Source organism: Mytilus californianus, unplaced genomic scaffold (genome assembly GCF_021869535.1).
Source record: "Mytilus californianus isolate M0D057914Y unplaced genomic scaffold, xbMytCali1.0.p SCAF_2, whole genome shotgun sequence".
Classification (NCBI taxonomy): Eukaryota; Metazoa; Mollusca; class Bivalvia; order Mytilida; family Mytilidae; genus Mytilus; species Mytilus californianus.
In genome coordinates, this window is record NW_026262668.1 from 17008129 (window position 1) to 17024826 (window position 16698).

General features: G+C 31.3%; 1 protein-coding gene across 2 annotated transcripts in view; it reads right to left on the reverse strand.

The window, feature by feature from the left end:
• Positions 1-1417: 1417 nt before the first annotated feature.
• LOC127729385 (dual specificity protein phosphatase 12-like) overlaps positions 1418-16698 on the reverse strand; it is a 29334-nt gene continuing 14053 nt past the window's right edge. For both annotated transcript variants that reach the window (XM_052237211.1, XM_052237210.1), the window contains exons 4-8: positions 12144-12277; positions 8664-8748; positions 6654-6828; positions 3614-3662; positions 1418-1724 (exon numbers count right to left, since the gene is read on the reverse strand). In XM_052237211.1, coding sequence (XP_052093171.1) covers positions 1600-1724; positions 3614-3662; positions 6654-6828; positions 8664-8748; positions 12144-12277 — 568 coding nt within the window. In that variant the 3' untranslated portion in view covers positions 1418-1599. The remainder of the gene's footprint in view (positions 1725-3613; positions 3663-6653; positions 6829-8663; positions 8749-12143; positions 12278-16698) is intronic.

Genomic DNA, 16698 nt, shown 5'->3' on the forward strand with positions numbered 1-16698 from the left:
ACATCCTATCCAGGAACATTTCCAGAAATTTATTAATGAAATATATGCTTAGATATTCAAGTTACAAAATGATATTATACTTGTCAAGAAAATTACATAACTTCTGCAATGTATAGGAATCTAATATCTGTTCTAAATGATGTCATTGGTAGTCACCTTTAAAAATTGGAGTTATCTTCCTTTGTCCAGAATTACAGTTGAATCAATTACAACCAATGCTTAATACAATGCAATATTTTAATTTTACTTCCACTGATAAATTTAAGAAATCCTTACCCTTCAGTGCTTACAAGCACTTTGATTATGGTTCAGTGACTACTTGAAAAAAAACTTAAGATTGTTTGTAATGTTAATTTCTCTCTTATTTGGAGTAATAGGATAACTATATTTAGTATGTGCATACCTTGCAAGGTCTTTGTGCCTGTCAGACAGTTTTCATCTGACCTCGACCTAATTTCATTGGATCAGTGAACAAGGTTAAGTTTTCGTGGTCAAGTCCATATCTCAGATACTATAAGCAATAGGTCTACTATATTTGGTGTATGGAATGATTGTTAGGTGTACATGTATTTCTGGTTAGGTTTATCTGACCTTGACCTCATTTTCATGGTTCAGTGGTTAAAGTTAACTTTTTGTGTTTTGGTCTTTTTTCTAATACTATATGCAATAGGTCAACTTTTTTTGGTGTATGGAAATATTTTACGATGTACATGTAAGTCTGGCAGGTTTTGTTTGACATTGACCTCATTTGCACAGTTCATTGCTCAGTGTTAAGTTTTTATGTTTTGGTCCCTTTTTTTTAAACTATAAGCAATAGGTCAACTATATTTGGTGTATGGAATGATTGTAAAGTGTCATGTCTATCTGGCAATGTCATCTGACCTTGACCTCATTTTCATGGTTCATTGGTCAATGTTAAGTTTTCATGGTGAAGTTTGTTTCTTAGATACTATAAGCAATATATGTCAACTATATTTAATGCATAGATTGATTGTATGGTGGAATGACCTTGACTTCATTTTCATGGTTCATTCTTGAACTCATTTTCATAGTTCATTGGTCAATGTTAAGTTTTCCTTTTTAAGCTTGTTTCTAAGAAACTATACGCAATAGGTCAACTATATTTGGTGTATGGAATGATTGTAAGGTGTACATGTATTTCTGGTTTTGTTTATCTGACCTTGACCTCATTTTTTGGATCATCTTAAGTTTATGTGATACTTGTAGTAAAGCTTTCTATCAACATAAAATCAATGGACAGTAAAGCAGGCGAGACATTTCAGCATGTGCACTCTTGTTTCTTTTATTCATTTACTTTAAAACAAGTTTTTACTTGGCCATGATACATGATGAGAGCAAGAAGAATACAAATATTTATAAACCATCTCTCATGGTTAAGAATTAGAAAATACAACTGTAAGGTAATGTTCATATTTATTGATGATAAGTAACAGCGTCTATGTATAATCTGTATCCACAATATTCCCATCACAATAATTTTGTCCTTTATTGTTAATTTTTCTCCAAATCAAAGAGATTCGTTGAATGAGTATAGATCTAATTCCTTATCCCATTTAATAACCGAATCATCCTGGTTAATCATGTTTTTTGTCCTGATTCTACACGGTTTCTGATATCTGTCTGTACTGGTTTACATTCATCAACTTTAGATGTTTGTATATGGAATGCAGGGACAACCCATTCTCCACATGGACACTGCTCTCCTGCAAAAAGATAAACATGTCAGACAAACACAAGCTACTATAAACATAAAAAAATATATTTCCTTGGACATCAGCCTCAACTGTGAATGTATATATATATTCTAACCTGATTCAACCAAGTAAACCATTTATATGTCAAAATGAGAAATATGTTAATTTGACTTTAAATATAAGCTGTATTTTTCTAATTCTTACCCGTTTTATACTTTTCCTGTGCAGTTGAATATTTTTTTATAATCAGTATGTTGTTTGTTTAATTTCATTTCTTCATTGGTCAAAATTTAATTATGAAGTCAGATTTTCTTGCTTTTTTTTAAATTTCCTATTGTGACATCATATAAAAAGGCGGCCATGCCTGATGAATTCACATATTAAGAACACATCATTGAAAAGGAAAGATTAAGGTTGCATTCACACTGCCCATGTGAAACATGTTTTGTGTATTTTTTACATCTTTTAAATAACAACTAATCATTATATAAAAATAAAAAGATGTGGTATGATTGCTAATGAGACAAGTCTCCACAAAAGACCAAATGACACAGAAACTAACAACTATAGGTCACTGTACGGCCTTCAACAATGAGTAAAACCCATACTGGGTAGTCAGCTATAAAAGGCTACTAAATGACAAATATAAATAAAGGCAACAGTAGTATACCGGTGTTCAGTCATTAATCCATTGAGAGAAAACAAATCCGAGTTACAAACTAAAACCGAGGGAAACACATCAACTATAAGATGAAAACAAATGAACAACAGGAACACTGAAGTGCAACAAAAACAAATACCAACATACATAGAAACGAACTATTTGATAACAACTGCCATATTCCTGACTTGGTACAGGACATTTTAAGAAAAAATGGTGGGTTGAACCTGGTTTAATGGCTATCCAAACCTCCCGCTTTATGACAATGTTAAAAAATATCGCTAAAATGAAAATACTACGTGATAGAAATACAACACAATCACACATAAGAAAATTCATCACAGACAAACGCGCAAACAAATAATAAAATAGTCGACACATGCAAACCACAGAACAACAACAAACATATTCAATCAACAACAGACACCACAGGATATCAAAAAAAGTGACATGCTTACATAACTAACATGCAATCTTGAACTTTATACAATTATTTTCACAATACTCGTCCAAACAACTTTCACGACAATGATGGTATTGAAAGGCAATTTTATAATTATTTGGACTACAAATGATAAGACATAACACGTTATCCAACCGAAACAATTATAAAACAATTGAAACGAATTAACATGGATTCAATTGTATATACAAAAGCAAATTTAATAACAGCTTCATTTTTGGTAGAAAATTAACTCATTGATAAGAATCATATAATTAATGTTCTAAACTTCAGTTAAACTTGTTTTAATCTTGTTTAAGCCTCAGTGTGAAAGCGGCCTAAGATTGTCTACATATCGTCTATAAATCATTAGTAATTTTTTATTTATGAAGCTTGTCAAGTTTGTATTTTATATATGAATATTTAACTGTCTTGAGTAGAGAAAAATTGTACCAATATAAAAATAAGGAGATGTTGTATGATTGCCAATGAGACAACTATGATCACCATAGTTCAAATGAAGTGGACGGAAGCAATTATAGGCAACCGTATGGTCACACTTTATGTAGTGGTAGAATCTTTATATCTCCCTCATCATAAGAGCCATATCTGATAATGTGCTTATTTTTACCAACAGCAATTTGTTACAAACATATTTAAGTTATTGATAATCAATTTGTTTATATTCTGCATTATCAAGATGCATTATCTCCAGCATGACATCAATAAAATGAAGGAATGACTAAAAAGAAAAATTTTAATTTTAAAATTAGCATAAGAATAGATTTCACATACCATGCCAGACATAAGATCCTACTTTAGCACTGCATTTCGGACAAGACAGCTGAAAAATAAATGAAAGTTAATACAAACAAATTTTAACATTTAAAATAATATAGGATTAAATGTCTTTTTAATGGAATTTATTGGTGTATACACTCGACCAATTCACTCACAAATAAAAGTCTGAGGGACTTTTATGATATGTTTGTGAGTGACTTGGTCCAGTTTATACACCAATAAATTCCTTTAAAAAGGCGTTTAATCCTTATAATTCTTTAAAATTGGAGAGAAGAAATTTAATTTCCCCACTCATAATCTCTATCACACATACATTGTATATTTTTGTTTAGGGCCGGCTGAAGGACGCCTCCGGGTGGGGGAGTTTCTTGCTGCATTGAAGACCCATTGGTGGCCTTCGGCTGTTGTCTGCTCTATGGTCGGGTTGTTGTCTCTTTGACACATTCCCCATTTCCATTCTCAATTTTATTGCATCACTGAATTGGCCTGGTGCATGAATATATTTTTTGGTTAACACAAAAAATAAGTACTTCATGAAATTTGCTATCTGATAAAAAATAAACTACAAAAATATCTTATTATCATTAAAATAAATGTTTTGTGTATATTATTTGATTTAACGATGAACTCGAAGTAAAATAAATATTTTGAACGTCGCCGCCATCTTGTTTACATCGGTTACAAAAAATAGCTCTGTCAACATCGTCTATCGAAAAATAAATAATGTCAAGAGCCAATACCGGAAGCCCTCTCGACCAATCATATAAACGTATTCCCTCATATGCAAATCATATAAGAATTATAACTGATTAAAAATTTCATTATGAATATTTAAGAAGACAATCAAACCAAGATTATTGTTAGTCAAACATATTCACATGCCTGTCCCATGCAAGGAACCTTGTTAGTCATGAGTCTTTTGTTATTTGATGGTATGGCAGATCTTTGAGCATCATGATGGGTGAGATATGAGGAGCAGGATCTGCTTACCTTCTGTAGCCCCTGAGGTCATTCCTGGTCTTTGGTGGGGTTTGTGTTGCTCAGTCTTTAGCTTTTCATGTTGTGTTTTGTATACTGCTGTTTGTCTTTTGGTAGTCCAAATAATTATGATGTCTTGAAAGGCTATTATATTTTTTTTCTTTGACGCCTTACGTCGATGTAAGGCGTCAAAGAAAAAAAATATAATAGCCTTTCAAGACATCATAATTATTTGGACTAGTCTTTTGGTTGTTTTTTGGGGTTTTTTTTGCCATGGCATTGTCAGTTTGTTTTCGATTTGAATGTCCCTTTGTTATTTTTCTACCTCTCTTTTGATACTTTCTGTTTAATTTATTCACAACCATATGAGAACTTGAAATATTGTATAGATACCTTTCTAATGTTAAAGACTGCATGTTGACCTCTTTACAACCATATGAGAACTTGAAATATTGTATAGATACCTTTCTAATGTTAAAGACTGCATGTTGACCTCTTTACAACCATATGAGAACTTGAAATATTGTATAGATACCTTTCTAATGTTAAAGACTGCATGTTGACCTCTTTACAACCATATGAGAACTTGAAATATTGTATAGATACCTTTCTAATGTTAAAGACTGCATGTTGACCTCTTTACAACCATATTAGAACTTGAAATATTGTATAGATACCTTTCTAATGTTAAAGACTGCATGTTGACCTCTTTACAACCATATGAGAACTTGAAATATTGTATAGATACCGTTCTAATGTTAAAGACGAAAAAAAAGGCAGGAAGACAATTTATGTAAAAAAAGTCAGGATAAACTAATAAAAAAAAAGGCAGGACCGAATAGAGTGAAAAATAAAAAGGCAGGACAGAGATTACAACTAAAAAAAAATGCAGGACAAAATTTTTCATCCTAGCCCCCTATAAAAATCAAATGGTAGCTCCCTTAATTAGGAATGGAACAATAATTCATCATTAGAACACTGCTACCATTTCTAGGTGGGTTCTTTTACTCAAATTAAAAAATTGGATATGGTGTACCTGTTTTTTTCAGCAGGACAATTTTTGGTAAGAAGTTCATTGAAAGAGAAAATAAAAATTTGAAATGTAAAGTGTCATCCTCAAGTTTGAAAGACCATTTGCTAATCTGTTTTCCTAGGCAATGTTAATGACTTAGGCTCATTACATTATTCATTCACTTTCTACTTGAATGAGGAAATATAGAATAATGGCATTTTTGTTTTTGATACTGACTTTATCAGCAAGAATATCAAGCGAGCACACAAGGGCGAGCTGATATTAGAGCTGATGAAGTCAGTATCAAAAAATAAAATACCATTATTCTCTTTTTTGGCAATTCTGTTTTAACAATTCTGTTTTTTTTGTTAATAAATGTGAAATAAAAAGACATTGTCAGTAAAACTATTTTTACGCATACGAAACGTTGTGATAGTTATTTGGTTAGATGGACATGAACATGTGACGTTGCTGCACTGTTACGTGACGTCATTGCCTAATATTTTTGAGTATCAGGTCCTGTCCATGATATAGAAAAATATTAGGCAGTAAGATCAAAGGGAAAATGTACAAATTGCGAATAAAAAGCCATATCCCTCAAGTATAGGGTGATATGAAAAATTATCACCAAAAAAACCAAAGCAAAATTTGAGAAAAATGCAATAAAAGACAATTATCTGCTTCTTACCATAATATTGCTCTTCATTGCTATGAACTTGTCAAAGTACCAAAAATAACATGTGTCAAATGTATACCATGAGATAAAGGAGTATACCAGGTACCTAAATAAGTCAGAAACCAAACAGGACAATTTTTACAAAATAAATAGACATCTTAAGTTAAGTCATCATTTGGATTTAAACAAAGAACAAGCAGTCAAACGATATGACAAGCTCCAAATCTGCCCAAGTCTAGACATTTTAGAGAGGATATAATCTGCAACTTGTTTAGTTCAATAGTATTTTCACATTGTTGCCTTTGAGGTAGTTCTTTATTTTAATACCAACCTTAGATTATAAAATGTTTGTTAATCTGAATATTTACCTTGCCTTCTGTGCCAATAATTGATTGTTTCATCCACTGGACAGGATGTATAAAGATTGATTTATCACAAATTTCTGTAGATCTTTCTTTATTTGATGCTCCTCTCCAATCAAATGCTACCTCTCCTGGTCCCACAGTATGTTTATAGAAACAAGATCTTTTAAATAATGGCTGTCTGAAAAGTAAACATAAACATGCCTGTCCATATGAATTAAAGGATATGTGGGATATATGTCAATAAGACAGCAAAACAACAATAAAAAGAACAAAGATATCTTGAGATCACAGGGGCGTAGCTGCCGTTAGGCACTTTAGGCACGTGCCTACACATAATTTTTTCACAAATATTTTTTTTATTAAAAAAATAATAACCAACGTTATCTGTAGATGCATGTGAAGTTGTCAAAACTCTTTAATTATCAAATGTCATTTGTATACTAGTCTATGATATCATCCTTAGTGAATTGAGTATTGGATAGAATTGTATGTCATTATAGATAAAAACTAAAAACTAGAACTTTGGTCCTGATCATTTCACTTCTATCAACAAATACTTGAATGAACCTCAATATGCTCAAAACTCTGACATTTTATTCTTAGATACATGATTTTTTTAATTAGTTGTTGTTGTTGGCTTTCAACTAGCTTTCCACTTGGTCTTCATCCAACCTACGATAAAACCCTTGCCAAACAGTTGGGCATCTGTTTGGCTATAAGGGATGTATAAATACACAGTCACGTCTGGTCAGAATGAGGACATTAAATCCAATGCCTAGTGTAGAGAGAATGCCACGCTCTATGCACGTTAAGAACACTTGAGGGGTTCGTAGGTGGTCTGAAGAAGGGCAAAATTTCTGTTCCTATCCAATAAACCCTCATTTTCCAATGCATGGCATTTCCAAATTTCCAGACTTTCATCCTGGACGACCCCTATTACAGGACCTAGATACCTGTTGTATTTATTGTAAATTTGTTTTTGTCCTGAACATGCATGAACTATTTGCCATTGCACATTTACCAATCAATCAATCAATCAACTAGCTTTCAGTAACTCCGAGTACTCTCAGATCTACGTGTAATGACCATAATTATTCAAATTCCTAAGCAGGTGGATTGTGATTGAATATTTGACACAGCATAGGTTTGTGACACAAAATGAATGTGGTCAAAGAACAGTAAGGATATCAGAAAATATGAATTTTTTGAATTTTGTTAGATAGTATGAACAGAACAGAACTTCTGCATGAGGCATCAACTGTGTGTGTGTATGTGTTTGTGTGGCCGGAGGAGGGTGAAGGTTTAAGAATCAAAAGATGAATGGTCGATGCGTAGTCCAATGGATAGTATTATTTTATAGTAGTCTCAGTGTTTATGTGCCTATTTTTTTAATGAAGGATCGTCAATATGTACAATCAATTGACTTATATATATATCAATTATCCTCAATCAGAAAGGAATAGATATGAAAATACTAAACAGGATGTACTGCTTAATAAAAGGGCTACGCTGATCTACCCTGGGCAATGCATATTGTAAATGTTTTTTTTTATATTTCCGATTGTACTGCCAGTTAATTATTCATCAGTCAGATGTTATTGTTAAATTATGTATTATTCTTCGAACTTTTCTTCATGTATATTATCATGAGAAAATGACCAGTAAACTTTATGTTCTTTTTGTACACAAAATTTTGCAACTAAAATGCTGACAACCATTTTCTGTCGGGGGGCTTTGCCCCCCCCCCCCCCCCCCCCCCCCCCCCCTGAACCCCCTATAATATTCCCCACAAAAAACTATCAAAATATGACAATAGGAAACCTGTCACTAACAAATTTCCTGTCTTATAGGAAAATTTTCAATAGGAAGTAATTTTTACTATTTTCAAAACCATGGGTCATTATCTCATAATTGATTTTCCTGCAAATGAATGGTAATATGAATATAACCCCTGTTCCTTGGATAAGTTTGCCAAGTAATTATAATTGTAGAATAAAAAGTTGTAAAACTAACCTACACTTTTTACATCTAAAGATAATGTCACTATCATTAGCTGTAGGTGTATCTGTTAAATCTCCAGGCAAAAACATACCTGCATCTAAAATCAAACAGAACAGGCTATTATTTGAACTTGGAATTATTTTTAATTATGGAATTTGCATAATTTCATGTGTTTGAAATTTTTGATAAATTCCATGTTTATTAAGTATTATTATGTTTTGAGAGGTGCATAACACTTTCCACACAATGTATTTTGTATAGATAGTGTTGTGCGCGGCACAGTACATTCTATTGAAAATGTGCTATCTTCTTTGTAATAGAAAGTGTTGTGCGCAGCACAGAACATTATAATACAGAATAAACATGGAATTCATTAAAAATTTCAAGCACAAGAAATAATGCAAATTCCATAATTAAAAATAATTCCAAGTTCAAATAATAGCCTGTTACAGGTACAGTTAAAAATGATAGATAATTTACACATGATCAAGTGATTCTCTTCTCTTTCATATCAAACTTCAAAATGTAAAAACGATGCAAAGCATAAGGATCAGCCATTTCTAACCAGGTGGATTTTAAATCTATATTAGTAGTACAATTGATGCAGAGCAAACAAAAGAACTAAAAGTCATGATTCTCTCGGTCTACTGTGGCTTCCTCCACAAATAAAAACCGCTATATTGCAGCAAAATGTGCTGAAAGTGGTCTTAAACACCAACAATCTATCATAACTGTTTTGGACATCAATGGTAAGACTAAGTTGATCAGCACTTACCTCATTCATATGATTTCACGAGGAACATAGGAAGAACAACCGATGGTTACCAATTATGTTATGTGATCAATTTATTATTTCATCTTCTGTTTATATTTTTTTCTTATTTCTTGTTTATGAATTCCTGATTTTGTTGTTTTTTTAATCTTTCATTTTGTTTCTCTTTCCTGAAGTAGGCTTTTTTTATGTGTTTGCTAAGTATGTCTGTTGATTTATGTGTTTATCTGACTTCCTATGAATAGGAACTAATAAATGGCCGGAGATGCCAAAATTTGTTCAATCAAAAAAGAAAAGAATTATTTTCACCTCTGAGAAAACACCATGAACAAGTGTAACAGCGTAAAATCAACTATTAAACTCATGACTAAGTACAGACACCTCCTAAAGAAAGGTATGCATACAACTGTGTTAATTGATCCAAAATTCACTATTGTAGTTCAAAGTTTAAACATTAAAACATAAGAGCCTGAATCACTAACTTGGAATTTTTTGTATAGAACTTGTATCTTTAATTATTTTGCTGTTTAATGTATATCAATGCATTTTTAAACATGCCATTTAAAGGTTCTCTCAATCTATCTTTGTTTCTGCAAAACACAAAAAAAAAATTGTAAAAATCATCCATTAAGGGCAATAACTCTTAAATTAGGAGTTAATTGACAATTTTAGTCATGTTGAATAATTTTTGGGTCTTTCTTTGCTTAACATTTTTGCCAAGTAAAGTTTCTCTCTATCTATCAGTTTCTGCCAAAAAAAAAGAATGGTAACAACCATCTTTCAAGGGCAATAACTCATATAAGGGATCAATTGACGATTTAGGTCGTGTTTGACTTATTTGTAGGTCTTACTTTGAGACACATTTCTGCTTTTTAAAATTTCTCTTTATCTTTATAGTTTTCAAGATAATAATAAAGAACTGAGAGATTTCATAAAAAATACTTTTTCAGGGGCAACAACTCAAATTGGGTTGTTCAATTCATCTGATAGTTTTATAGCACATAGATCTTGACCGGCTGATTATTCTTATCCGGTCAGTTTTGCTGTAACTGCTTTAATTTTGACACATAAGCCAAAAACTGCATAAAAAGAGAAAACAAAATTAACTTATCAACATAAAAACTTAGAAAGTAGCTATGTAAAAATCAAAACTTTTTCAATAAATATGACACAAGACCAGCCATCACATCACCAAATCAAATAGGTTTTGGTATAATTTGGTTGTACTTGAGAATCAAAACAAGAGAAAATAAACCTAGACTATAGACATTGCAAAGCATTTGTAAGAGCAAGCAATAATTAAAGAAAAAGATAAGTCAAAACCATAATTCAAATTTAGGGATCACGTAGATAAATAAATACCAGCTTAAATTAAAATGGATAAGGTCATATTGATAACTAGAAAGTTTTTGAATGAAAACTTGAATTTCTTTTCATATCAAACACTTTATTTCACAATACTTTTAATTATAACTGTTTACACTCAATTATATGGCTACTTAAAATAAAATAATGAAATACTGTATAAAATTGCAAAAACTTCATAAAGGAAGTACAATGTACATGTATATAGATGGAAAGCTAATTAACATTTACACCATTATATATCAAAATACACCAATAGAATTAGCTATAAATAAATTATATATCACCATGTTAACTATAAATATAATAAAAAAAAAACAAGTATTTATTTATGCAAATAGTACAAACTATTTTTCGTTTTCTTTTTATATATGTATATGATAAAAATATATTTGAGAGAAAAGCTCTTCTGAAACAAATGTGAAAGCTTTCGTAAATTATCAATAAATTTGTGAGTATAAGATTGAATAATAAAAAAAACCCCATAAATTGTAGTATCAAAATAAGATTTATATAAAAATGTAGTATTAAAATAAGACTTATATAAAAAATAAGGAGATGTGGTACACAAAATGTATGATTGCCAATGAGACAACTATCCACCAAAGTTCAAATGAAGTGGATGTAAGGAACTATAGGCAGCCGTACAGCCTTCAACAATGAGAAAAACCTATACCGTAAAGTCTGCTAAAAAAGGCCAAGACATGAAAAAATGTGAGAGAATTCAATTGAGAAAACTACTGACGGCCTTACTTGTAACAAATCAAATTATGAAAAACAAATTAGCTCATTTATGGAGATAGAGAAGGAAGGGACATAACTCAAAGATAGATAAAATAACAAGCGAGATAATAATATTCTCATTCTATTGAATTCTTAAACAAACAATGCAAAAGCTGACTATGCTGTATGGGCTTTGCTCATTGTTGAAGGTCGTACGGTGACCTATAGTTGTTAATTTCTATGTCATTTTGGTCTCTTATGGAGAGTTGTCATATTGGCAATCATACCACATCTTCTTTTTTATGATAACTTCAAACTTACAGTAATAACTGAAATATATAAATAAAAAAAGAACAAATCTAGCAGATAAACATCAATTATGCTTAAATCACTTGGACCGATAGAATTAAACATGTTAAATTAATTTTGATTGATGTGACATTGGTCTTGATAAAATATCAGAGGATTAAGATAAAATACTTAATAATTTTTTTATCACTACATAAAAAATATATATATAAGGAATGAAGACAAAGCACCAGTTACAAAAATCACTGAAAAAAATCCTATGTAACCAAATGAACCTCCTTTAAATTGCCTTTCATCTTGTCTGTCAAATAAAGTATGGATACCTTTAGGTTCATGTCCCTGCATAGTAATTGCCAAACTTGACAATCTGTACACTCTGTATTCCTCATCTGTTGGATCCAATCTACATTTCATTTTTTCATACAGTTTCAGCTGCTTTATAAATCCATCATTTGGACTGTAAATAGATAAAATTAAATCACAGATGAAATGTACTGTTATTCTAGTCACTTAACACATATCATTTCATAAACCTGTCAAAAATGATCATATAAACAGGGATCTCTATGACCTGTTTTATGATGGCGCACCAAGTTTAATGATTCTTTACTGAATTCATACACACTGTTTTGTTCCATGAAGGCAAGCTCTCTGATAATTTTGTCATTCCCCAGTTATGAGACTTTAATTATTCAAGTTTGGACATGTTTTATGATTACTTAAGTATCCTTGTAAACTTTTCTAGAAATTTTTTCACAATATTTTCTTTTTCAACACACACCTTTACTTACTAAAAGAGTAGGGGCAATGAAACCATTATTCGCCCCAAATATAAGTGCAAATCAAAAGTAACCATACATGATCTTAAATTTGCCCAACGAGTGCCAATGAGACAACTCTCCGTTTAAGTTAAAATGTGTAAAAAGTAAACAATTATAGGTCAAAGTATGGCCTTCAACACGGAGCCTTGGCTCACACCGAACAGCAAGCTATAAAGGGCCCCAAAATGACTAGTGTAAAACAATTCAAACAGGAAAACCAACGGTCTAATCTATATAAATAAATTGCTTCACCAAGCGCAGCTGGATACGACCGCAGAGGTCCAACCCTGAACAGTTGGGGCAAAAATGGACAAAATATTCACGCTTGATACAGGTCTGAATTTGGATTGTAATTAAATATTTGACACATAATAGGTTTCTGACACAGAATAACTGTAGTCAAAGAACTTAGAATTGGTTTTATGATTTGAATTTATATTCAATTGTTTGCTTTTGTGCAATACACTTTGCTGTTGCGAATTGACCCCCCTCCACCCACAAAAAAAAACAAAAAAAATTTACCCCCCTTTTTTTTTGGCTTTTGTGCAATACACTTTGATGTTGTGTAATGACCCCCACCCCCCTCCCCCTTTTTTTTTTTTGCCAATAAAATAATATTTGAAGAATTTTTCTTTTTAATTTATGAAATCTGAAATGAGAAAAAATTGACCCCCCACAATTTCTTTTTACCCCCCCCCCCCTCCCCCAATTTTTTTTTCACCTCCCCCCTTTTTTTTCCAAAAAATAATCTTTTCCCTCAAGATATATGGTCATAATCTCAATTCAAATTTCCAATGGAGTTTGCAACCATAATTACCCATTTAAATACATCATAAAAGTCTTAAAATAGAAAATGACATACATAATCATGCTTAAAATTAATATTCCTTTAAAGTAACTTCTAAAAATAAATTGACAGCTTATCATCTCAAGACAATACAACATTTCTTTATACATAATTTAAAAGCAGTGTAAGGGAGGTAATCAACACATTGTATTTGGATCACCTCCCTTACACTGCTTTTAAATTGTCTTAAGTAATTGTCCATTAACCAGGAAACCCTTGTTTTCCCCCCTTTTTTGCCCCTAATTCCTAAACGGTTTGAGCCATAACCCCCCAAAGCCAATCCCAACCATCCCTTTGTGGTTTGGAAACTTGTGGTATAATTTCAGAGAGATCCATACACTGTCCCACAAGTTATTGTCTGGAAACTAGAAAAATGCTTATCTGGGCCCCTTTTTGGCCCCTAATTCCTAAACTGTTAGGACTATAACCCCCAAAATCAATCCCAACCTTCCTTTTGTTGTTATAAACCTTGTGTTTAAATTTCATAGATTTCTATTTACATTTACTCAAGTTATTGTCTGGAAACAAAATGTCTTCTGACGACGCTGACGATGACGACGATGATGATGTGATACCAATATACGACCGCAAATTTTTTGCGGTCGTATTAAAATCATGCATCAGAGACTAGAATCAATTAAAACACAACCCAGGGGTTTAGAGTTTTAAATCCATGGACTGTCAAAGAAGACATGACTTGTGCAATGCCAAAATAAAAGTATCGGCAGGCAGTAGGATTGTTAGGATTTAACTTATAATAAATATGTATCATGTTATATATATAGATAAAGCCATCTCTATATAGAAAATAAACGTTGATGTGTATAGTTATACATCCCAAATAAAATGCTCCACTAGACACAAGCTTGATATGACCGTAGAGGTCCAACCTTGAACAGTTGAGGCAAGTATGGACACAACATTTAAGCTTAAAACAGCTCTGAATTTGGATTGTGATTGAATATTTGACACAGCAAAGGTTTGTGACACAAAATAATTGTGGTCAAAGAACTGAAAAATTTGAAATTGGACATTACCTATTAAGATCCATTATCCAAAATCTAAGTTCATGGTTAGGATCAGCATATCAAAGAACCCCAAGAATTCAGTTTTTGTTGAAATCAAACAAAAGTTTCATTTGGGACCCTTCGGACCTCAATGTGGACCAATTTGATAAACGAGCCCAAAATCCTAAATATCTAAATACATGGATCTTTCAGCATTTCAAAGAACCCCATAATTCAATTTTTGTTGAAATCAAACAAAGTTTAATTTTGGACCCTGATTTGGACCAACTTAAAAACTGGGCCCAAAAATCCAAAATTTGAATACAGGTTTAGATTTAGCATTTCAAAGAACCCTATATATATTCAATTTATGTTGAAATCAAACACAGTTTAATTTTGGACCACGATTTGGACCAACTTGAAAACTGGGCCCAAAATCAAAAATCTAAATACATGTTTATTAATAGACAATATAAGCTTAGTTTTTAAAGGAGTTCCCTTCATAAAAAAAAATATATACTAGCATTCAGAAAATTAGTTTATACAGAATAACAAACAAACCTACCAAAAAATTCTTCAAACAATTTACCAAAGAAAAGAAAAAAAAAATTCCAAAATATCATTTATCATTAATATAATGTCTTTAAAAAATCTATAAAACTTATATGTACAGTGCACCACAAAGTCCTCTATTTTTTGCTATTCTGGAGCACTCTTTCTTCTGGTATTAAATGTCAGATAAGCTAGTAAAATATCTAAGTGCTTGTCACTTTCAATTAAATATATTATTGTTTCAATTTTTATCTGTAATAAGTTAAAGTATAATATGACTCCAAACAATGTAAACACTTCCCGACTACAGGTTCTGTCATAGATGGAGATTTCACTTTATGAAAAATTAAGAAAGAAAGTAAAAAAGTAATTATTTTAATGCCTATTAATTGTAATCTTTTACAATCAGGTTGTTTATAATAACACTGACATCTTAACCATGGAATTTAGAGTCTGGATGTTGTGATTCAAATAGGGTGGGAGGAAGCTGGTTCTTAAGTCAAGACAAAATAAGATTGGTATTTGCTGCTTCTCCGCTAAGCACAAAGCATTAACGAGTAACTGCAAAACTGATCAGCCCAGAATTAGAATATTGTTTCTAATATGACTAACTAATAAAGTAAAAATTTCATTTGTCCTGAAATATTAATAAGAGGTGTGTGTGTGTGTGGAGGGGAGAGGATTCTGATAGCCTTACTAAAATTTATTAAAAGAATAAATTGTGAATCCTGACATTTTTATTCCTTTGTAAAGTTTAAATGAAAATTTTATTTTAATTTTTCAACCCCCCTTCTTTTACCTGAAATTATATTTCATGTTTTGAACAAAAACAATGCTGGAATTTCTATTCATTCATAAAATTCAATTGAAAATGTTATTTTAATTTTTCAACCCCCCTTTTTTGTTATTTTAATTTTAGTAATTTGAAATGTGTGATAAATGTAAATGCAAAATACCTAACAAGATGAACTTCACATCTGTATGACAATTTGCATTTTCAAATTATATCTTGCTTTTAAAATAGTCTTATTTATTAAAACTAGTTGAATTTTTTGTATACCAAACAGTTATTTTCTGTTGATTTTTTTTCCATCCCCAACAAAAAGTCATGAAATTGTTTATTCTTTTATGTATATTATGTGTATTATAACCTGAAACTATATTTCATGTATTGAACACAAACAATGCCATCTAGTTTTATCACAAAGGATGCAGAAATTATCACTGTAGCTAGTAAGATATCTGAACCAACCTGTGTAATGTTAATTTTACTGATTTATTTCAAATTTGACAACCTATCAACAACCTTCACTGAAGCAATTTGTAAAAATTTTTTAACCAGTTGATCAGTTTGTTGGAGAAGATTTCAAAATGCGATTTGGTAAACTGTTTTAGCCATTGCTATCCTGATACCCCAAAGCCCACTGAATAAGCACAGTAAATAATTTTAAAATTAGACATTTACCAATTATGGTCCAATATTTAAATTCTAAATACATGGTTGGATTAAGCATATCAAATAACCACATTGTTTATTTTTTTGTTAAAATCAAACTAAATTTTATTTTGGATTATTGAATTTAAATTTGGACCTTTATTGGGTGCAGTTTGAAAAAAAGGACCAAAAATTAAAAAATTAAAACACTGTTAG